The sequence below is a fragment of the Euphorbia lathyris genome, chromosome 2 (assembly GCF_963576675.1).
Source record: "Euphorbia lathyris chromosome 2, ddEupLath1.1, whole genome shotgun sequence".
Classification (NCBI taxonomy): domain Eukaryota; kingdom Viridiplantae; phylum Streptophyta; class Magnoliopsida; order Malpighiales; family Euphorbiaceae; genus Euphorbia; species Euphorbia lathyris.
Window position 1 is genome coordinate 2,259,574 of NC_088911.1, and position 25,677 is coordinate 2,285,250.

The following is a 25,677-nucleotide window of genomic DNA, read 5'->3' on the forward strand; positions in this document are numbered from 1 at the left end:
CCGTCTAGAGGTTCAAGTTTGGAGAGGTTAGGAAGGGATTTCGCAATTAAAGCAGACATGATTGCGAAACAGAGTCGCTTTCAAATTGTTGGAAACAAATGAGGGTTACAGAAAAAACGAATCGAAATTAAGAACGGAAATCGGAAATCGAACTGTGCCGTGGCAGAGGCCACTGCCTTGAAAACGATTTCGGCAGACCGAGGTGCAATCTGTAACTCCGGTCGCTCCCCAAGGTTAATATAGAAACCTTCGAACCTGTGCACTCAAAGTCAAAGATTGTAGAACAGCAAAAGAGTATTTTTAATTGCCCAGAAAAACGATTGAAAGAAAAAGTATGTTTCCAAAGCTGGAAACTGGTTGTATTTATAGCCTTCAGAAATATGAACGTTAGAACGTTCATATACACGTTAGAACGTGGAGCAAGACCAGGAGAAAAATAAGGTTTGGTTTTTGACTAAATAAAAAGTTGAGAAAAAGTTCAAAGAAGTTAAACGGATAAAAATAAAAATAAAATTCGGGCCCAGTCCAGTCGGGACCGGCGGGCGTCGCGCGAACGAACGAGCGAGCGCGCGCGTATGGTATATTTGCTAAAAACCACTTAACACAATTTAAAGGCTTCTAAAGCCCAACTCTATATATACCCACTCAAAGGGTTATAAGTTTCCCATGCGGGATTGTAAAAGTGCTCTTGAGAGCAAAGTGGTTAAAGACAAATATACCCCACACTTTCAAAGCCATTTTTATTCAACACACCAAAGTTTCAAAGCCATTTTTCTAACAGTCCCATCATTAATATAACTAAATATGAGAGTTTTCTTTTGGATCTTACCACCACGCTCCACCACCACTCCCTGATCACCGCCGCTGATGTCTGACCGGACCTTAATAACCAGCCATTTTGCACCTTTGTTGGATTGCTTCCTTCTAGCCTGAACAAGCATTGAGAGCCATAGAGCTTTTCAACTTCTCCATCAATCGAATCATAAACTTTTGGACTTTGTATGGTCTAAAAAACCACACACATCAATTTTTTTTATTCTCTCATAGAAAAATTCTGCCAAAAACCCATCTCTAGCTTGTCGTCTTATATCTTTATAGATGTCCAAAAACTGCTTATAATGAGAATAAGACAACCAGCTAGAGATGGGTTCTGGGTAGAATTTTGCTACAAGAGTAATTTTTCTTTGTTTTATGTGTGGTTTTTTAGACCATACATATTTCTCATGTCCAAAAGATTATGATTCGAAGATGGAGAAGTTGAAAAGCTCTATGGCTCTCATATGCTTGTTTAGACCAGAATGAAGCAATCCAACAAAGGTGCAAAATGATTGGTTATTAAGGTCCGACCAGACATTAGCGAAGGTGGTCAAAGAGTGATGGTGGAGCATGGTGGTAAGATCCAAAAGAAAGCTCCCATATCTAGTTGCATTATGATGGGACTAATGGCGACATTAGTAGAATAATTAATATGGCGGTTGATTATTAAAGATAAGTAAATCATGGATTAGTTACTATCCAAAATGTTAAACAAACTTCCATATTTAGTAGAATTAATCGTGAGACTAATGACAACATTAATGGAACAATTAATAGGGCAGTTAATTATGAAGAAAGCGTAATTCATGGGTCAGTTACTAGGGAAAAGAACAAAACGGTTGAACAAACTCCCATATTTAGTGGCATTAATTGTGGAACTAATGGCGATAGTAATGAAATAATTAATATGGAAGTTGATTATGAAGGAGGCATAAATCATGGGTCAAAACATGAGTCCAGGGAAGATATTGTGGTTATAGAAGGAAAGAAGATGTTTTAAATGAGGGGAATGAGGCAGTTTCAAATAATATTCTAATTATGGATCCAAAAAACAGATTTCAGGTGGGCTCTACTAGACAGGCCCACCCATCATCATGAGTCTATTAGCCTGAAAATGTCGTGGACTGGACAACCCATGAGCAGTTGGCGTTTTAATGGATCTTGTCCAAAATTACAAACCATTTATTATTATTCGTTCTCATATTGCTAGAAACTTTTCGGTTAAGGAAGGTTAAGCTATTGGAATTTGACAATATTATGAAAATCGGACCCCGGTTCGACCGCGAACCAGTCAGGTGTCCGGTCGTGGACTTGACAACCCACGAGCAGTTGGCGTTTTAATAGATGTTGTCCAAAATTACAAACCATTTATTATTTTTCATTCTCATTGCTAGAAACTTTTCGGTTAGGGAAGGTTAAGCTATTGGTATTTGTTTGAGAGGCTCTTAGGTGGATCAAACTCAAGGATTTGGGTGGTGCGATGTGGGGTCATATTCGCTATTAGTGGTAGAGCATATTCATCAAGCATACTTTCGTTCTTCTTATGGTTCAATTGTAGACGATTATAAAAGTCTTATTTCTAGTATCAATGACATTTCTGTCAGATTTGTAGGTCGTTCTGCGAATGGGGTGGCTCATGCTTTTTCTAGGTCTTCTCATTCCTTATCAGAACTTGTGGAGTGGGATACTGTCCCTCCAGATTTTATTTTACATTCCTTATATGTTGATTCCGTTTAATGAAACTTGTTTTTCTTCAAATAAAAAGATATAGGAAAATTTAGCAGTCTAATTATCAAAACTGAGTATTAACAATGATGCACTCAAGTTAAAAGATTCATTTTAGGGAAAATTACACAGAAATTCATCTTTGAGAAATTATTTACAACTATGTCAAGTCATAATTTTGGATTATATCAAACTAGTAAAATCAGTACTTTTAATATATTTTAAGGATTGGAATTTATAAATTAGGAGTCTAGAATATATTTTCTAGGGTTTATGATTCATGAATTGAAGTCTAGAATTTTTAAATTAGAGTGTAAAATCATAATATATAGAAAATAATGACATATTAATAATTAAATTTGATGGTATGACTTAGTTATAATTTGGTACTTAAGTATGATATTCATGTAATTTGACCCTTGATTTTAATTGGATTAAAATCGAGCCCAAACCCAAGCTCATTATTGGGAATTTTCGACTAAAGGGTCATAACATCTTATAAGATATTGTTTATAAGGATAAGATTTGATTTTTTTTTTTTAAATTTAGAATTAAAATCCGAATTAAATAAAAAAGGAAATAAGGATAATATTTTATATGTTATAATTTAGAATCAAAATCCAAATTAAATCTGGTAAGCAACAATAGAAAGATTGAAAAATGGTCTTATATATTATTATTATTTATTAGCTACAAGTATTAATAAAAATCGTAAAAGTCTAAACCAGGAAATCTAATATATTTACACATGTTGACTATCGAATATGACTATTGACTATTTACATCTATTATCTTCTAATATATTGTTGTACATTATTATATGAGCTAATTAAGGATAATTTAGATATTTTAGGAGTATTTTGTGGATGTGATTCTTAATTTGGAAATCAATGTCATGCTAAGAAAGTCAAAGTTATACATCTTGACTTTCTTAGCATGACACTGATTACTCAAATATAGAAAGTACAACATTGACTTTCTTAATATGACTGTTCGGCTAAACTTTCGAAACCACGTTGACAAACTTTGACATACTCCTCATGAGCAACAAATCCATGTGTTTGCTCTATGTAAACTTCTTCTTGAAGTTCTCCATGTAAGAAAGCATGTTTTGATATCTAACCAATCAACATAGTATGACGATTCTGTCCAATATGCCAACAACACTAAGCCTAATTCCAAAGCAAATAAAAAAATAGAATGGAAAGAAATACAACTTTCCATAAACCATAAAAAAAATGGAGAATTTTTACTCTGCATTGTTCTTCAAAATAGAACACCTTTGAGAATTTTGGTGTCCTCCGAGTGCCTGTGAGATGTAGAATGTTTTAAGACAATATTTACAAGAAAACACTCTTACTTCACTTTCAATATTCTTATTATTATTCCTTTGATCTCCTAATTCACGAGTATTCAAATCTTTGGTGGATAAAAGACTCATATCTAATACAAGATCACATTTTTATAGTGGATGATCCATGTTTCTTTTGGGAAATGCAATCCAAAAGAATAAAAACATATACCGAGATTTTAACTAGGCTCTCATAGAATATTTTGTTATTTGGGGAAACACAACCCGAAAGAACAAAAACACATATCGAGAATTTAACTAAGCTCTGATACAATGTAAATACCAATAGAGAGATTGGAAAATGTTCTTATATATCTTATTACTGATTAGTTATAGGTATTTATAGAAGTGATAAAAAGCTAAATAAGGAAAGGTAATAAAAACTAATAAATTTGCACATATTGACTATTGACTATGACTATTTTTACTAAAAGGAAATAGGGAAAAGATATTATTTGATTTTTAAGATAAAAATAAAAATAAAATCTAACCCTATTCTACCCAACCCTAGCCACCCTGTTCTCTCTCCTACCAAAGGCGTTTCGTCTTTCGGGCATGGACTATTTAAAGCAGACCTTTAGGGTTTTATGCTTAAGCCATCTTTTACAATATTTGTTACGTGTTTTTCACAACACCTAAAAAGAGAGAAATCATATCTTTGTTATTGATTCACGAGTACTAGCATACATATTGAATTATAGTTGAAGCCTTCACATGTGTGAACATAGAGGTAGTTCACATTTGAGCTCCTAATCTCGTTAGAATCGACATCCGAATCTATACTCAAGCCGGTGAAGAATAGTATGATTTTTCTTACCTCTTACTTGAAGCATGGATCTTTGGGATCATTTGGATGTTTAGAAATTTTTCTGTGTTGAGTATTGATCTCCTAGAGGCTACATCAAGTACTCTATCACATCCTCTCTTGTTTCATTGGTTCCATACTTCTTGGTCCTTGCACATTTAAACTAAAATGCCAGAACCACATAGTATCTAATACTCGTGATGTATGAAATAGAAAAGAACGTTTCTATAACAAAGATACATGAGTCGGAGGTTGGGCCTCCGTTTCTCTCCAACTATTCAAGGAAGACAGGACAATTCCCTCTTCCAATGGCCTATATCATGGTAGTAGAAGCAACCTTCATCCTTCTTGGCCTTGAAAGGGACCTTCACGATCTTGCCTTTGGGCTGAGGGACCATGTTCCATTTTTTGGGATTAAGATTGTAGAAAATGCTAGGTGCTAGTTTGGCAGACATGACCCTCGAGGATTAATCAAGGGTTAGTCGGGGATTAGTCAGATTTGTATTTATTATTTGTTAATCAATAAATTATTATATAATTTCAATTAAAATATGTATTATACAATCTAAAAATAATAATATAAAATTATTTAATGCAGAAAAACATGTATATTTGTAGCATATATATTAAAAAATGTACAAACACTAACATTTGAATAACAATATCATTGAAACAACTCAAATAAATGTGCAAACACCAATACATATAATTAACAAATATCTTTATGATCTTCCATGATCTTAATCAACTTGCTTTCAGGTCTTATTATGACCTTGTTCTTGATGATTGTAATAGATTGATTCATTCGTTTAATGATGTTAGTATCATTTTTGCTAGTCGTTCTGCGAATAGTGTTGCCCATGAATTTACAAGGACATCCTATTTTATGCCAGAACTGATGGAGTGGCTTACTAGTCCTCCAAATTTCATTGTTCACTCCTTATATTCTGATTCTATTTAATGCATGGTCCTTTTAAAAAAAACTAGTATTACCAAACAAGTTTAAAACCACTAACCACTTAATGTATTAATTTTAAGTGCCGAAAGTTATTATTAAATAGGACCTTAGTTAAAGTTGAGTGGTCATCAGTGTTAAAAAGTGTAAAGTTCAGTGGTCATACCATTCAGAATTGAAGTTCAGTGGCTATGATATTAAAATAGGTAAATTTCAGTGGCCATGAGTATACTTCACCCATTAATCATTATTCCATTTCAAAGTTACTCAAATGACAAAAATGCATCAAGAATTCACTCATTAATGACATCGATCAAAGAAAAAAGGAACACTGGGTTGACATGTGTCAAGGTTTCAAAATGTTAACTGTAAATCCAGAAAGGGGACATCACAATCCAACTTCAGACGATTTTTCAGCATATTCCTTCCCTAAATAGTAACCGCTAACGCCATATGGACTAGTAAAAAAATATCCTAGGGTCATGCACATTGATTTATGGAAAACATCTGTTACAACCATTTCAGGTTGGCATTGGGACCCTCACCATTAAGTGCTTCCACGTGGACTCCAACTCATTTAGCACACACAATCCCGTTCTCCTATAAATAGAAGTTACACGGTATACTCAAAAGTACTTCTTGCTAATTTTAGCCACATACTTTTTAGTTAGGGATGTAAACGGGGAAAGGATTCCCCATCCTCGTCGAGGATCCGCCTCAATGGGGATGGGGAATCCCCGTTTAGAATCCTTGTGGAGTAAGAATTTGATTGTTTTCTCCTTCGTACGAAGGCATGAAAATAGGTCTCTTCTGTTGAAACACCTTTCCACATGATTTTGATTTGACAAAATTATTTAAGTAAAATTAAATATATTCCAAACACACTAAGTTTAAATGCTTTGATTTATTACACTAATGTGTTTGTTCAATGTTGAGTTAAATTGTTTATAAGACATAAAGACTAAAAGGCTTAAAGCCTAATACGGAAGTCAAAGCCCAAGTCAAACAGATCAAGACCACTCGGCCCGCGTGTGCAAAACGCTGTCGTTGTGTACAAAACGCAGCTCAGCGAAAGAAGGATCGAGAAGACCTTCGTTGAACAACTTCGGAACGAAGCTGCTGAGTTGTATCGACAAAGAGTACAAGACAGCAGCTGAGCAAGAACAACTTCCAGACAAAGTATTTCTACTTTGGGTAAAGTTCAGAAGACACAGAAAGCTGTCTAGTTGACCTTACCACAAATGGAGAGACATTCTGCCGGACTGACTAAAAGCTGCTCAGCACTGACCGAAGACAGAAGATACTTGAATCTGATTGGCCAAGAGCACTGAGCAGGACTGAGTGACAACGACAGGAAGCCGTTTCCCTCCAACGGTTATTTCAAAATTCGAAATGACTGATGCCTCAGACGTCTCTATAAATAGGGCCTTTCAGTTGCTTCATTCAACACAGAACTTCATCAAGCCATTACGCTGACCAAAATTCTACTCAAAGTTCTATAAGAAAAAGCAAAGCAAATACTTACACCAAATTCTATATCTTTTGTGTAAAAGTCTAGAGTGATTATTCAATCATCTAAGGTGTCTTAGCAATTGTTGTTTAGGACAAATCTTTATCATTTCTAGAGATTAGAAAGGAGAGGTTGAGTACTCGGTTATAGTACTCAGTAAGAGATTAGGAGTGAGTAGAGGTATAAAGGAAGGTACTCTTGTTATACTCAGCTTCTAAGTTGTAAAAGGTTTGATGCTCTACCGTTAAAGAGCTCAGTAGAGAATTCGAAAGCTCGGAACGTGTTCCGGGGACAGGACGTAGGCTTAGAGGCCGAACCTGGATAAATCTGCTGAGTAACATCTTTCTAACCTTAAACTCCTTAATATATATTGCTTGCTTAAACAAAACTGACCAAGTAAAGAGGTCACACTGAGTTGTGTGTATTGAGTATCTGAGTTCAGGAATAGACTTAAGTGCTATCTCCTGACTCAAAGAAAGAAGCTGACTTAGTCACTAGCTAACTTATTACGTTATAAGGGACCAACAAGTGGTATTAGAGCTTAAAAGCTCACTGTGAAAGGTTTAACTACCTTGAGCTGATCCCCACTATGGCTGAAAACAGTACTCGGTTTCTCCCAGGAAACCAGACAACTCAGATCTTACCTGAGGGGCTGTCCATTACTCGGCCTCCCCTATTCTTCGGGTCTAACTACACCTTCTGGAAGAATAGGATGAAAAACTTTATTCAGGCAACAAATATGAGTGCATGGCTTTCAATAGTCCAAGGCCCATTTGTTCCTGTTGAAGTTGTGGCTGGCCAAACAGTTGTCAAAGCTGAGGCCAAATGGACAGAGGATGATCTCAAGAAGCTACAAAATCACGCTTTGGCTATAAACATGCTTCACTGTGTGCTTGATGCTGCAGAATATAACAAGATATCAGGTTGTGAGTCAGCGCAAGAGATCTGGAAGAAGCTGGAGGTCACCTACGAAGGAACTAACAAAGTGAAGGAGTCCAAGGTGAACCAGCAGATGAGACTGTACGAGCTGTTCGAAATGAACGATGATGAAGGAATCTCTGATATGAATGCAAGTTTTACAAACATCATCAACGAGCTCAAGAGACTTGGGAAGATCTTCACTGAGGAAGAACAAGTCAAGAAGATTCTTAGGAGTCTTCCTAAAAACTGGCAAGCAAAGAAGACCGCTGTTGAGGAAGCTCAAGACTTAACCACCTATAAGTATGATGAACTCATCGGCTCACTGTTGACCCATGAGATCTCGATGAAGAATTTTGAGGTGAAGGAAAAGTCTAAAGACAAGAAGCAAAAGTCTCTTGTCATGAAAGCTGACTCCACTGATGGAAGCTCAACAGACGATGAAGAAATGGCTATGTTTACCAGAAAGATGAAAAGGCTGTTCAAAAAGAATGACAGATATTCTAAGAAGCCTTATAAAAAGTTTGATAAGTACAAAGCTGACTCCAGCGACAGCAAGTACAAGAAGGACAGCTCAAAGCCCATTACTTGCTTTGAATGTCATCAAACTGGCCATATCAAGTCAAGCTGTCCCTCGCTGAGGAAAGAAAGAAAGAACGAAAAGAAGGCAATGGTGGCAACCTGGAGTGATAGTGATGATTCATCATCATCTGAAGCTGATGCCACTGAGTCAGCGAAGATTTGTTTCATGGCTGACGAACTTACTAAGCCATGTGCTTCTGAGCATGCTGATCCCTCCATTGTATCTGATGATGAAGAATAGTCAACTGAGGTAATATCACTACCCTTGCTCAGAGATGAAATGGTTAATGCCCTGAGTGATCTTTACACACTTGTCAAAAAGTGTAATAAAAAGGTTAGAGCACTCAGCAGGCGATGTGACGAGGTTGAGGAGGTCAAACTGAGTGACCTTCGATATCTTCTTCAGGACAACTCAGATTTGCATAGTAACATTGGAATTATGCAAAAGTTTTTCTCTGAGGTCCAATCAAATTCTAAGAAACTGAGAAAGGACGTCACATCCATTCAGAACCAACTAAAGGTTCCAAACAAAAGAAATATCCCTCTGAATACTCAGTACCGAAGTACTGGTCAGCAGAGATGGAATCCTCAGCGGAATGTCCAGTGTGACTTTTGTGGGAAGAAAGGACACACCACAAAGGTGTGCTGGCACGCTCAGCACTGGGGTGCTGACCAGTCAGTGAGAAATCCTAAACGGAAGGTCAACTGTGACTTCTGTGGAAAGAATGGCCATACTGTCCAAGTATGCCGCCATAAAATAAAATATGATGTTTTACCTGTTGAACCTAACAAGCAAGGACCCAAAAAGAATTGGGTACCTAAAAGTAACTAGTTACATTGCAGGTAAGCCTGAGATGTGTTGAGAAGTCAAAGATTTGGTATATTGACAGCACATGCTCGAGGCATATGACTGGTGATGAAACCCAGTTCATCACATTCGAGTGTAAACGAGGAGGAAGCGTAAGTTTTGGAGACAACAAAAAGGGTAAGATAGTAGGGTCAGAAACCATTGGAGGTAATCCTACTATTGAGTCTATCTCCCTAGTCAGCGGACTCAAATATAACTTACTCAGCGTAGCTCAGCTATGTGACAATGAGAGAAAAGTTATATTTGATGACACTGGATGTAAAATATACGAGGGTAAAACTAATGAGTTAATTTTAACTGCCCCTCGCATTGATAATGTCTTAATGCTGAACTTAGAGAAAAAGTTTTCAAAAACTGTATGCTTAGTATCAAAGGAAGAAAATTCCTGGCTATGGCACAGGAGACTTGGTCATGTAAGTATGGACCTCCTGGCCAAATTAGCAAGAAAGCAATTGGTTGAGGGACTGCCAGAACTTAAATTTGAAAAAGATCAACTATGCCACGTTTGCCAAGCTGGAAAACAAACCAAACAATATTTTCATAGTAAAAATATTGTCTCAACCAAGCGTCTGTTAGAGTTACTACACTTGGATCTCTTCGGTCCAGTCCAGCCGCTGAGTCTGGGTGGAAGAAGATTTTCCTTGGTCATTGTAGATGACTTTTCTCGGTACACTTGGATCATCTTGCTGAGTAGCAAGGATGAGACCTTTGAGACATTTTCAAATTTGGTTAGAAAACTTGAAAATGATAAAGAACTAAAATTGGCTCACATCCGAAGTGATAATGGTGGAGAATTCAAAAACCAACAGTTTGTTGAATTCTGTGAAGCCAGCGACATTGACCATAATTTTTCTGCTCCTAGGACGCCTCAACAAAATGGGGTTGCTGAAAGGAAGAACAGAACCTTGGTTGAAATAGCCAGGACAATGCTGAGTGAGCATAGGCTTCCAAAGTATTTTTGGGGAGAAGCTGTCAACACAGCGTGCTATATTCTTAATAGGGCTCTTGTTAGACCTATACTAAAGAAAACCCCCCTACGAACTTTGGAAAGGACGAAAGCCCAACATTGGATACTTTTGTGCCTTTGGCTGTAAATGTTTTATTTTAAACACCAAAGATAGCCTAGCTAAGTTTGACTCAAAAGCTGATGAAGCTATCTTTTTAGGCTACTCAACAAACAGCAAAGCATACAGAGTTTTCAATAAACGAACTCAAGTTTTAGAAGAGTCAGTACATGTTGAGACACACTGCAGGAAGATATCTGCCGCTGACCGAGGATGATCCACACTCAGTACCCGCTGATCAAGATACAGCCGCTGAGTCATTCCCTCAAGGGCTGACCAAAGGTAAAAGTGAACCTCAAGTTGTTTTCATTGAACAGTCTACACCTGTAGAGATTGTTGAAACACAGACAACACAAGACATCAATCTACCAAAGGAGATAAGGATACCAAGAGGACACTCAGAGAGTGCTATTCTTGATGCCGCTGAGAATATCCTGATGACAAGAAACCAACTCAGGAGATACCTCAGCAACGTAGCCTTCGTCTCAGTTCAGGAACCAAAGAACTTCGCTGATGCTGAGGAAGATGAATTCTGGATGAGCGCAATGCAAGAGGAACTTGATCAATTCAGAAGAAACGATGTATGGGAGTTAGTGCCACATCCAAGGAGTCAGAAGACCATTGGAACAAGATGGGTCTTCCGCAACAAGCTAGATGAACAAGGAAATGTAGTCAGGAACAAAGCAAGGCTTGTAGCTCAGGGCTACAGTCAGCAAGAAGGTATTGACTACGGTGAGACCTTTGCCCCAGTGGCAAGGCTAGAGGCTATTAGAATTTTATGCGCTTATGCAAGTTATATGAACTTTAAGCTGTTCCAAATGGATGTTAAGAGTGCATTCCTTAATGGAGTTATAAATGAGGAAGTTTATGTTAATCAACCTCCAGGGTTTGAGGATCCTAAATTCCCAAACCATGTTTATAAACTCAAAAAGGCTCTGTACGGCCTCAAGCAAGCACCTCGTGCTTGGTATGAGAGGCTGACCAGTTTCCTGCTGACTAGAAACTATGTCAGAGGCAAAGCTGATACAACCTTATTCATTAAGAGAAAGGGTAAAGATACCCTGCTGGCTCAAATATATGTTGATGATATTATTTTCGGTGCTACTAATGAGTCAATGTGTAAGGAATTTAGCAAGCAAATGCAGACTGAGTTTGAAATGTCAATGATGGGAGAACTCAACTTCTTCCTTGGACTTCAAATCAAACAAGGGAAAAATGGCATCTTCATCAGTCAAGCTAAATATGCCAAGGAGATATTGAAGAAATATGATCTTGAAAATTGCAAGCCAATATCCACTCCTATGGGCACTGACACTGTCCTTTGTGCTGACGAGAATGGTAAGTCGGTAGACAACAAATTGTATCGAGGTATGATAGGCTCTCTACTTTACTTAACAACAAGTAGACCGGACATTCAGTTCTCAGTATGCTACTGTGCTAGATATCAATCTAACCCTAAGGAATCTCATTACATAGCTGTAAAAAGAATCCTTAGATATTTGCAACGCTCAGTGAACGTAGGTTTATGGTATCCCAACACTCATGGTTTTACACTCGTTGGATACACTGACGCTGACTATGGACGAGACAAGCTTGAACGAAAAAGCACCTCTGGAGGATGTCACTTCTTAGGAAGCTGTCTTGTATCCTGGTTCAGCAAGAAGCAGGCGTCAGTAGCCTTGTCTACCACTGAAGCTGAGTACATTGCTGCTGGACACTGTGTTGCTCAAGTCCTATGGATTAAGCAACAGCTTGAAGACTATGGTGTTCAAACAAAGACAATTGAGGTCAAATGTGACAACAAAAGTGCAATTGATCTATCAAAGAACCCAATTCAGCACAGCAGGATGAAGCATGTCAGCATCAGACATCACTTCATTAGAGACCATGTACTCAAGGGTGAGATAAAGCTGACCTATGTCCCAACGGATGAGCAGCTTGCGGATATCTTCACAAAGCCACTGGCTCGTGAACAATTCATCATACTGAGAGAAGCCATTGGTATGTTTAATCCTCTTCAGTAAATTCCAGCTCTTAATATAGATTCATACTGAGTGAATTAACATGCTGAATGATCTATGCTATTATTTGCTAAGTGAATAGATGTATGCTGAGCGTTTAATGCTAAATGAATGAATATCACATACTGAGCAAATATGCGCACTGAGCAACCAACTACTTAAACCATCCGTTTGTATAAAACTGACTACTCAGAATATATAACGTTTAGAATTCTAAACGCTGAGTATGAGATCCGTTGCATTTAATGCTAAAGCACGCGAATAGCCACCTAGGATGACGTATGCGCCGAATGTGTCATAAAAGCCAGGATCATTGTCGGTTGACAATCCCAAGGCAAAACTGACACATGGATTCGATAAGATCCACCTTTCACAGCTATAAATAATGGGCAAATCCCCATTTTTATCTCTTTACACTTACCGAATTCTCTGGCATAAGCACTTTCTCTCTAAAAACTCTCAAAACTTCCAAATCCCTCTCTAAAACTATGACTAAGGTTTCCGTGAACATCTCCGGTGCCGGTCACCCTAAGACCAGTTCCGATGAACCTTCCAGGCATTCTACTCTGCCTGAAACGACTAAGGCCACTACACCGAGCAAAGGAAAAGCTGGCCAAGCCACCTCCTCTAAAGGAAAACCGACCAAAGTCAGAACCTATACGAAGGTCTACGAAGACGTTAGAGAGTGCAAGATAGACTTCTCAAGATGGTTCTCTGAGGCTTTTGTAGAAACCGAGCAACCATTCTGTTAATGGATATCGAAGAATGGCTGGACGGAGCTATTCTCAATCAGAGACCCAACTTACCCTGACTTAGTAAGGGAATTCTACCATAATCTGCGGGTTACTAACGATAACCAGGACTACCTAGTAACTGTGGTAAAAGAGAAAACAATCTTCGTCAACCCTACCTACCTTACCAACCTGCTCAAACTGAAGAATGAAGGAACAAAACTGAGGAGGACTGGTGATCATGAAGGAATTGGGTACTCTGCAACCTTTTGCAAGCCCGCTGGCCATTCTGGAGAAATCTCCAGTTCCTCAATGGGCCAGCACCAAAAGATGGCACACTACCTGCTGACCAATTATATCTTCCCAAAGATAAATTGCACCAGCTCAGCAACAAACTTCGAGCAATGCTTCATATGGCATATGCTGACCTACAAGCCCATCAACATGCCAATATTCTTAATTGCCGGCTTCCAAAGGAGCACTGGAACTCTAAGGCTGGGCTCACTCATAACCAGAATCCTCATAGACCATCAGATTGACCTATTCGAGGAAACTGAGGCCCAAGGCTCTGAGATCACAGCTGCTGCACTGCGTGCCTTGAAGTTTGACCAACCGGTTAAGAAAGCCAAAGGTGGTGATCAGCCTGCTGAGGAGACTGTCCCAAAGAAGGGCAAAAGAACAAAGGCTCCAGCTGCCCGCAAAAGGAAAGCTGTTGGGACTCCTTCGAAAGATGCTGAGTCTCCGGCCAAGAAACTGAAGTCAGCTGCTCAAAAAGGTCAGGAGAGACCTAAGTCAGCTCAGAAGAGAAGAAGGCAAGATGAGCCTGATACAGAAGAAAGAATGGATGCTGATGAGCAACCTCTGAAGAAGAAGAAATCTTCAGAGCTGACCCCTATTGATGCTATCCCCACTGACTTCATTAATCCTAGTGACTCTCACTTCACACAATGTCAGGGAACTGAAGCTGAGCATCAAGAAGACGATGTGCAATTGGATGATCAGTTCATCACACAGGTTGAAGAAGAGTTAGGAGAAGACGAAGGGAATGATCAACAGGAGGAAGAAGAAAGTGGTCAGGATGACACTGAGGAGACAACCAGTGAAGAGGAAACTGCTGACCCAACTAATACTGAGTTGGCTGCAGATGAAGAACAAGAACAAGATGACCAGCTCAATGCTGATCAAGAAGAGACTTCTCCTCCTCACTCAGTAGAGTCTATCCCAGCTGACACTACACCTCCTCGAAGAAGAAGACTAGTAAAGGCAAGTCAGACAACTGTCATTGACCTTCCTGTTCCGAAGCTGACCAAAGATCCTTCTACACTTAAGCTAAAGTTTTTCAGCAAACAAACTTCTTCTTCTCAACCAGTTTCTCTTGAAAAGCAAGCCTTTGTTTCTTCACTACAGGAACAAGCCGACTTGAATGCTTCTACCAACCCTACAAGCCAACCCAAGCAAGTTCTCGATAATGTTGCTTCTCCAAGCACTGTGCTGACTAAGGAAATTCCTACCCCTCTCAGCACTGAACCCAGTCAGCCTACTTCTGCACCAACCATTATTCCTACCGATCAATCATCTCTCCAAGAGAACCAAGTGCAGATTGAAAACCCCCTTCCAGTCACTGACCATATCGTCACTGAGAAAAATTTGCCTCCTCCATCAACTGGTCACACTGAGGAAACTAGGCAACCTGATGAAGGATCACTCAGCTATCTGCATGCCACCGAGTCTGGTAGACAACTCATCAACTCGGTGCAGTCATTAATCCAAAATCTTCATCAAAATGCTGAACCTACTGCTGGGTCTACCAACAATGCTTCAACTCAGCTTTCCCAAGTCACTCAGCTTTTAAATGAAGTTAAAGGACTGAAGGATCTGCTAAGTGATATGATCTCAATTCAATCACAACAGCCCAAGCAGGACTCAATAACGAAGCTGGCTGAGCTCCAACTGACAACGGTTCAACATCTTAACACTCTTCAAGGACAATTCCAGACCTTGTCAGCTGCGAACACTCAATATGCAACTTCTGATGAAGTTAAGATGCTCTTTGCCCAGCTTCACACTGAGAAAACCAAGACCAACCATCAGCTGGCTTCCTACTCTCAATGCTCGGTGGAGCAAATTAGCGAAGCAGTTCGTTTGCTGAACTTAAATAAGCAAGAGATGGACACTGACCAAATGAAGTAGAATGAAATACTGGTCACTACCCAAAAGACTTTCACCCATGTGCGTCATTACAATATCCAGCGTCAATATTATGACTCAGCCCTGCTAAAGACATTTCATCAAGTCTTTGCTGCACTGTCAGATACAATTACTTGGGTAGGTAAGTCTCAAGCCTACATCCTGAGCATGCTCAGCGCAGCTGAACTCGGTATACCTAAAGAGGTTTTGGATGAAGGCGTTGTTGTCTTCGACGGCATCAATGAAAGTGCCGACAAGCTTAAGGAGCTGTCCGCCGTAATGACCAACGCGGCCTTAACCGACTCCTTCAGAATTCCTCCTCCTCCCGATGCTAATAAAACGGGGGAGAAAGAACAAGCTAGAACTCAGTAGGAGGCTGCTAGAAGTAGTCAGTCTAAGCAAAAGAAGAAGAAATAGAAATAGGACAACACAGTCTTGTTCTTTACTTTGTAGTTTCTATGTTTCTTCTCGCTTATCTTTTTGCTGTATATGCTGACTACTTTATTTCAATACTTTCAATACTTGCATCTTTTATCCAAACTTGAAGTTATTTCATATGATGCTGAGTATTATATTACTATGTATCTTCAAATACATCAACTGTGTTTACTGTTTATAATACTTGTTGATTGTATGCCATGCTGATAAAATGTTTGACATTATCGTGTATGCTTATTAAACACTGTCTCATAAGACCCATTGAACAATAAATTACTCAGCGCTCTCTGAATGATAAATCTTCCGCTTAACACTGAGTAAAATAGAATATGTTCCATGAGCTGACCTATATCTGAAAACTGACCTTAAAATGTTTAGAGTAAAACTAAGTCAGTAGCTCTACCCTGACGGGGGAGTCTGCTAAGTAATATTAGGTCAACTATCATGGGGGAGCTCAACACTGAGTTATTCGCTGAATAGTTTTGCCAACATCAAAATGAGGGAGTTTGTTGAAACACCTTTCCACATGATTTTGATTTGACAAAATTATTTAAGTAAAATTAAATATATTCTAAACACACTAAGTTTAAATGCTTTGATTTATTACACTAACGTGTTTGTTCAATGTTGAGTTAAATTGTTTATAAGACATAAAGACTAAAAGGCTTAAAGCCCAATACGGAAGTCAAAGCCCAAGTCAAACAGATCAAGACCACTCGGGCCGCGTGTGCAAAACGCTGTCGTTGTGTACAAAACGCAGCTCAGCGAAAGAAGGATCGAGAAGACCTTCGTTGAACAACTTCGGAACGAAGCTGCTGAGTTGTATCGACAAAGAGTACAAGACAGCAGCTGAGCAAGAACAACTTCCAGACAAAGTATTTCTACTTTGGGTAAAGTTCAGAAGACACAGAAAGCTGTCTAGTTGACCTTACCACAAATGGAGAGACATTCTGCCGGACTGACTAAAAGCTGCTCAGCACTAACCGAAGACAGAAGATACTTGAATCTGATTGGCCAAGAGCACTGAGCAGGACTGAGTGACAACGACAGGAAGCCGTTTCCCTCCAATGGTTATTTCGAAATTCGAAATGACTGATGCCTCAGACGTCTCTATAAATAGAGCCTTTCAGTTGCTTCATTCAACACAGAACTTCATCAAGCCATTACGCTGACCAAAATTCTACTCAAAGTTCTGTGAGAAAAAGCAAAGCAAATACTTACACCAAATTCTATATCTTTTGTGTAAAAGTCTAGAGTGATTATTCAATCATCTAAGGTATCTTAGCAATTGTTGTTTAGGACAAATCTTTATCATTTCTAGAGATTAGAAAGGAGAGGCTGAGTACTCGGTTATAGTACTCAGCAAGAGATTAGGAGTGAGTAGAGGTATAGAGGAAGGTACTCTTGTTATACTCAGCTTCTAAGTTGTAAAAGGTTTGATGCTCTACCGTTAAAGAGCTCAGTAGAGAATTCGAAAGCTCGGAACGTGTTCCGGGGACAGGACGTAGGCTTAGAGGCCGAACCTGGATAAATCTGCTGAGTAACATCTTTCTAACCTTAAACTCCTTAATATATATATTGCTTGCTTAAACAAAACTGACCAAGTGAAGAGGTCACGCTGAGTTGTGTGTATTGAGTATCTGAGTTCAGGAATAGACTTAAGTCCTATCTCCTGACTCAAAGAAAGAAGCTGACTTAGTCACCAGTTGACTAAGCTAGTGTCTTAATTTACTCAGCGCGCTGTGTAATCCTTTTTCAAAGAAAAAGAAGTCAGCCTTAACGTACTAAAATTTTAAATAGTTCCTATCCCCCCCTTGGAACTAACTTATTACGTTATAAGGGACCAACATCCTCGCCCCATGGGGATCCATGTACCCATCTTAATATGTTCCCACGATGATCCATATGGATTCCCTAATTAATTCCCATTATATATATATATATATATATATATATAAATAATATTATATATTTGAGTTATTAAGTTACGTCAGTTTTATTATTTCTTTCCTGCACTCAACTTAAATTTTATTTATTATTTATCGGTATATTATGCCAAATGATAAAAAGATGGAGAAAAAATAGAATAAAAGTTTTATATACATTAAAGAAACATAACCAAATGAGGAATGAGACCAAATTTTCCCGTTTAGGTTTTGAAGATGGGGAATCCCTAATAGGTCGGAAAGCGGAGGTCGTGGAATGTAATCCTGCCCCACCCCATCCTGTTCACATCTTTATTTTCAGTATTATTCTTTTTTAGCTTTGATGAATTAAGCATTGGAAGGGATCGCCGATCCATACCTCTCATTGATCATTTTTTTTGTCTTATCTCAAATATTGAAAAGACCCCAATAAGCTCATCTCAGATTATCTGACATAAATCTATATATGGGAAAAATCTTGTAAGACATGATTGTCTATTTAGAAACTATTTACGCTTGCTAAAAACTCATTATTATAGTAGGATTAAAATACCCTAACAAAAAAAGAACGAGCTTCTAGAAAGTTGAATGGAATACCAAATCTAATGGTTAAAAAATAATCTAAATTGGATATCAATATTCACATTCCTCATCTATTTTGTCCTCTTAAAATATAACGACTCGATCTAGAGTGGGTGGAAACGGGATATAATGTCTAAGCAAGGAGCGACCCAAAGGGATGACGATGTGGCATAAATAAACTAAATCACACATCAGAAATAGAGAGAGATTGACTCATGTTTATTAATAATGTGTGTATTCATTATATGTAGACACGTTTTAAAGCTGTGAGGCCAAGTTGTTGGATTTGGACCAAAGCAGACAAAATCTACATGTTATTGGGCAAGGTTGTTACAATTGGTATCTAAGATGACTCTTCATGTACGGTGTGTGGTGCAAGGATGAACTGTGCAGAAGCTAATGAGCCTGTAACGATACATTCCAGAATGGAGGTGTCGTGGTTAGGGCCGGCCCTGGGCTTAGGCCAGGAGTGCGCTGGCCTAGGGCCCAAGGCCGTAGGGGGGCCCAAATTTAATATTAGATATATATATATATTTATAGCGTAAAAAATGATATATCAGTGGTTAAAGCGCATGAGTTTTGCTGAAGGGTCTCATGTTCGATTCCCTATAATGGCAATTTATTTTTCTAACACTGCTGAAGGGTCTCATGTTCAGAAAACATATTATACAACTATTTTTTTATCATGTTGGGTCCCTTGAGAGTAAATTTTCATACAACTATTTTTACCATTAAGAGCAAATAATTTTTTCTCAAAAAAAAAAAACGTTCATACAAATATTTAAAAAAAAAAAGTTAAGAACTTAAATGATGTCAAACTAATAATATTATGTCAAATTAATAAATTCATTACTTTTAATATATTTTAAGGATTAAGGTTTATAAATTAAGAGTCCAAATATATTTACTAAGGTTAGGTTTTAAAGGATCCAAATAATTAATATTTTAAATTTAAAAGAGGTTTAATTGATTTTTTAATATAAATTAATGGTTAATTTAAGAATTAACATATATTTGATCGATTGGTTAATTTTTTTGGATGAAAAATTATTCGATTTGTTAATTTTTTGTCACTTATGAAAATACTCTAATGGATAAATGTTATCAAATAATACCACATTAGCCAGATGACAAAATTTTGGATACCACATGAGCCAAATAAGTGTTTAATCCATAATTTAAAGAAATTGTGAAACATCTTTTTGATTTTGGATAAACAATTATATTTAGTGAACGTATTAATACGTACCGTATAATTATTGATGAAATACTTTTTTGTTTATTTTTTTTGAAAGAAAAATACTTTTTTGTTTATAATGTATTGAAATTTATTTTAAATTTTTTTACATAATTTTTTATTATTAAAAGGGCATTTATTTATTATTCCGCCTAGGGCCCCTAAATTATCAGGACCGGCCCTGGTCGCGGTAGAAGACATGAGCAAGGAGCGGCCCAAAGAGATGACGATGAGGGCATGAATGAATTTAATCCTATATTGGAAATGAAGAGAGATTGCATGAGGCTTATTAGTAAAATGTGTATTCAATACATGCAGACGTATTTTAAAGCCGTGAGACCCAAGGTATTGGATTTGGACCAAAACGGATAATATCTACATGTCTGGTTTATCCCTTAACCACACATCATACATGGAGAGTCGCTCTGATACCAATTGTAACAACCTAGTCCAATATCATGTAGATATTGTTCATCCCTAAACCACATATCATACATGGAATTGGCTCTGAAACCACTTGTAAGAACTTGACCTAATACCATGTAGATATTGTTCATCCCTGAACCAAATATAATATATGGAGAGTCGCTCAGATACCAATTATAGCAACCTGCCTATACCATGTATATATTTTCCGCGTTGGTCCAAATCCAACACTTGAGCCTCATGACTTTAAAGCGCGTCTACATATATTGAATACATACTTTAATAATAGGCCTCAATAAATCTCTCTTCATTTTTTATGTGGGATTCTGTTCGTTCCTACCCTATCGCCGTCCCTTTCATCGCTCCTTGCTCACACCTTCTACCCTAACGCCAATCACTCTCAACCGTATCGTTACATCAAATATTTCATTTCACCTCCAGCCATATATATTGTGCTCTACCTCTAACTCTCAATGCATAAAAGTCTAAAACATCGTAAGCTTGTTTGTCTTTATCACACATAAATGAATGAGTTTATAATTGAATTTACATGTCTTGCTCGTCCTTCAACCATACCTTGTACGTGGAGTGTAACGACCCGGTCCAGAGTGAGTGTCGTCGGGGTAGAAGACCTGAGCAAGGAACGGCCCGAAGAGATGGCGATGGGGACAGGAATGAATTGAATCCCACATCGAAAATGGAGAGGTAGTGATTGGGGTTTATTAGTAAGATGAGAATCCAATACATGCAGACGCGTTTTAAAACCGTAAGGCCCAATGTGTTGGAATTGGGCCAAAGCGGACAATATCTACATGGTATTGGACCAGAGTGTTACATGGAGAGTCGGCTCTGATATTAACTACAACATCATGACCCATACTATATATATAATATTGTTCGTTTTGGTCTAAATCCAACACATTGAACCTCACGAATTTAAAACGCGTCAACACCTATTGCATACACTCTTGACTAATAACCCTCTATCAATCTCTCTCCATTTCCAACGTGGAATCCAGTTCATTCCACTTCCATCGCCATCCCTTTCAACCGCTCCTTGCTCACACTTTCTATCCTGGCACCACCCACTCCAAACCGCGTCATTAGATCAAATATTTCCTTATTTCACCTTGGGCCATATATGTTGTGCTCTACCACTACATCATAAGCATGTTTGTCTTTGTCATACATAAATGAATGAGTTTATAATTGAATTAACATTTGAGAGTGATGAGATAGGTATTTACTCCACTCCACTACAGTAGTAATAGAGTAGTAGTATTAAATACATATTACAAATATTTATTGCTATTGCAGCTTGAAACTCGCTGATAGTACTTTTCCTTTCTTCCATCCACCATAAATTCTCCATTTTCCATATCCTTATATCTATAGCATTTATTGTATATCTCTCTCTTTTACTTTCTTTCATGATTCACTTTGCTCTCTTCTCTCTTCATTACTGCTATAATTTTATGTTCAATCTTTAGCTTCTTCTGCTAGAAGAAGAAATTAAAGATGGGAAGGACACCTTGTTGTGACAAGAAAGGATTGAAGAAAGGTCCATGGACACCTGAAGAAGATGAACTTCTTACTGCTTATATCAACAAGAATGGCCATGGAAGCTGGCGTTCTCTTCCTAAACTTGCTGGTACTGCAATCTTTTCTTTGTTTTATGTCAAAAGTTTATAAAACGGACACGAAATGCGGAAACGCTGGTCCGGAACTGCAATCTTTTGTTTGTTTCATGTCAAGCTTCTTTTGTTTTTCCTTTTATTGTAATTTGGTGGTTAATTAAGTTTTTAACCGAAACGTACACCGGAAAATGTTGTTTCTATAAAATGGGAAATGGAAACGGATACGAAATGGGAAACCCTAATCCGGAACTGCAATCTTTTGTTTGTTTTATGTCAAAAGTTCTGTTGTTTTGATTTCTTTTTATCCTAGCTAATCAGTGATATTTGGGGGTTAAGTTGTTTTTATAAAACAGTAATGGAAACGGAAAAGAAATGCCGAAACGCTAGTCCGGAACTGCAATCTTTTGTTTGTTTTATGTCAAAATTTCTGTTGTTTTGCCTTATTGGTGACTTTTATTCTAGCTAATCAATGTAATTTGGGGGTTAATCAAGTTATTAAAGGTGTATATGTTGCACGGAAAAGTACATGGAAAAATGTTGTTTCTATATAAAACCGTAATGGAAAGGGAAAAGAAACCGAAACGGACACGAAAGGCGGAAATGCTGGTCTGGAACTGCAATCTTTTGTTTGTTTTATGTCAAAATTTTGTTGTTTTGCCTTATTGATGACTTTTATCCTAGCTAATCAATGTAATTTGGTGGTTAATCAAGTTTTTAAACGTTACACGGAAACGGAATTTGGCACAGAAACGTACACTGGAAAATGTTTTCTATAAAACGGTAATGGAAAAGGACACAAAATGCGGAAACCCTAGTCTGGAACTGCAATCTTTTGTTTATTTTATGTCAAATTTTGTTGATTACTTTTTATCCTAGCTAATCAATGTAATTTGGTGATTAATCAAGTTTTTAAACGGAAATGGAAACTGACACGAAATGCGGATACGCTAGTCTGGTACTGCAATCTTTTGTTTGTTTTATGTCAAAATTCTGTTGTTTTGCCTTATTGATGACTTTATTCTAGCTAATCAATGTAATTTGGGGGTTAATCAAGTTTTAAAACGTGTAACGGAAATGGAAACTGACAGGGGAACCTAGGTACACCGAAAAATGTTGTTTATATACAAAATAAAAAAATATAGCTACGAAATGATAATGGAAACCGAAATGGACAGGAAACATGGAAATGCTAGTGCGGATGAGTTTCCGTGCAATATAGTAACTTTCGTGATTAAGTTTTCTAAGAGAGATGGAAATGTGGGTTGCAGGTTTACTTCGATGTGGAAAGAGTTGCCGGCTAAGATGGACGAACTATCTCCGTCCCGATATAAAAAGAGGGCCATTTACTCTTGAAGAAGAGAAACATGTTATCCAACTTCATGGAATTCTTGGTAACAGGTAATCTCCTTTACAATTTCTTAACCTTAATTAGCTTAAGGTTAATTTTTCATTAGATATCGCAAGTGTCTCGTTAATCCATTAAATTTTCTTAAAGTAACACGAAAGTATAAAAGAATTTGTAGAAATTAAGATGTATATCATTTTAAGCCAATTAAATATTTTACTAATTAAGTAAATTAAAAAGTCAACAGATCACATATTAAATTTAATAATAATAATAATATAAGCTTTTGACTTCAATCCTATCTCGAGGGGCGGAGACAAGAGGGAGCCAGGGGGACTGCCCACTCGGCCTCCGAAAATATCCCTAATAGAGGTGGTTTTGATCTCTTGTTTTCAATAGACTGGAGGTTGGAGTTTCAAGATGGCCCCCAAATTTATATGGGAAGAAAAATGTTCGTTTAGAAATGTTTAAAATGGAGTTGAAAAAAAAATGATCCAAAAACGAGTAATTAGATTTTAGTGTAAATAATTTATCAGTGTTTATATTGTTATCTAATATACTGTTTAGTCCTCAATTTTCAATAATACATTATAAAGTCCTTAACTTTTATTCTGTATATATGATGTGGTCCCCTGTTCATTTAAATGGTTGATTTACCATTTACTTATTAAAAGTGAATTACATTTTTTATATCTAAATTTTAAAATTTTACACTTTGATATTTGAAATTTATTTTTACACATAAAAACTATTATTTTAAATATTAAAAAAATATTAAAATGTATTTTTAATATTTAAAATAATAGTTTTTTTATGTAAAAAAATAAATTCCAAATATCAAACTATAGATAAACTAAAGTTTAGGTACCAAATCTGTCATCTTTGACAACTGTGGTGGCATAAATTATTATCATGTTTAACATAATTTGTTTTTACTAGATATTAAAATAATCGGTAAAATTACGTCACTTTAAATGTCATGTGTCATTTTATGATTCGTCAATTTACACATCATGTGTAATTACGCGCCATTTTTTCTAATTATACTTCACATGAGCATGTAGAAAAACCGAATCAGTCAACTATAGATACGTGATAAGTTATTATTTTAAAATTCAGGATGTCAATAGGGATATTAACTTTAAGGATGTAAATATACATTATCCAATAAATTATTTACTCTAAATCAATAAGGATATTTAATTAATAATTATTAATTTTGTAATTTATGAGGTGGGCTGCAATTGCGTCTCAACTAGCAGGAAGAACAGACAACGAGATAAAAAATCTATGGAACACTCACTTAAAGAAGCGTCTTCTTTGCATGGGACTCGACCCAAAAACGCACAAACCTCTAGCGTCTTTCGGTCAACCCCTCATTAAAACACAAGCAGCAGCTTCTCCTTCAACTCGTCATATGGCACAATGGGAAAGCGCTAGACTCGAAGCCGAAGCTCGGCTTTCAAAGGAGTCTTCTCTTTTTTACCCTCCTCCGCCTCCTCCGCCGAACTCCGATTACTTCCTCCGGATATGGAATTCCGACGTCGGGGAATCGTTTCGGAGTTTTAATAACAGTAATGTTAATAATAATAAGGGTTATTGTTGTGAAAGTCCGGCGGCTTCTCAGGCTTCGGTTTCGGCTGTAACGAGTGCTGATATGGAATGCAAAAGCTGCACCGGAGATTTAATGATGTCGTCGGATTCTACTTCGGATTCATCGGATTCTACTCTTCAGCTTTTGTTGGATTTTCCGATTAATAATGTTCATGATATGAGTTTTCTGCAAGGGAATATTGATGATGATGTTGTTTCTTCCTTGTATAAATGAATGGTTTTCATGAGGGGATTTTTTTAATGAGAAAGGTAACTACTGTTTCCGAGTAGGTGGAATCGGGATAAAAGGTTTGAGCAAATAGCGGTTTTAAAAGAGGACAATGGAGGTAGGAATGGATTTATTTTAAGGGTCATTTTGGGTTCCTAGATTGATATATTGGATCCTTGCTAATTATATATATGTAAAGATATTTATATTCTTTGCAATGTAATCTTTTGAGTTCTAACTAGTTTTTTTTATGCATTTTAACAATGGACAATATGTAAAAACACGTAAATGTCGATAGTTTTACTTTTAACGTTTAAAATTGTGTATTTTTACTTCTAGTAATGTTGCCAGTAAAGAGTAAATTTACTCGTAACATTGGCAGGTTATATTAATTTGAAAAATATGTCTTGTGAGCCATGAATCTTGTCGTCTACACGTGAAAAAGAATTAAAAAAATTAGGCATAATACATACCTGATCTCTCAAGTTGTCCTAAAACTGCAACTGACTATTTGAATTTCGAAACGTTATAACTAACTTCCCACTACCATGCGCTGCTAATCACGTGATTATTTGTTCCAAATAAACATATTGAGAGATTAGTTGTAATGTTTTAAAGTTCAGGGTAGTTGCAATTTTTGGACAACTATATAATGAATTTTGTACACGTGAAAAAGAATTAAAAAAAGAATTAAAAAAATTAGGCATAATAAATAACCGACCCTTCAAGTTG

The 25,677-nt window shown here is 37.2% G+C and overlaps 1 protein-coding gene across 1 annotated transcript; it reads left to right on the forward strand.

Annotated features, from left to right (window-relative positions):
* Positions 1-21,555: 21,555 nt before the first annotated feature.
* On the forward strand, positions 21,556-25,189 carry LOC136220309 (transcription factor MYB17). Its single transcript, XM_066008117.1, has 3 exons — positions 21,556-21,792; positions 23,047-23,176; positions 24,357-25,189. The coding sequence occupies exons 1-3, from the start codon at positions 21,660-21,662 to the stop codon at positions 24,949-24,951; spliced, it is 858 nt and encodes a 285-aa protein (XP_065864189.1). The 5' UTR covers positions 21,556-21,659; the 3' UTR covers positions 24,952-25,189.
* The last annotated feature ends 488 nt before the right edge of the window (positions 25,190-25,677 follow it).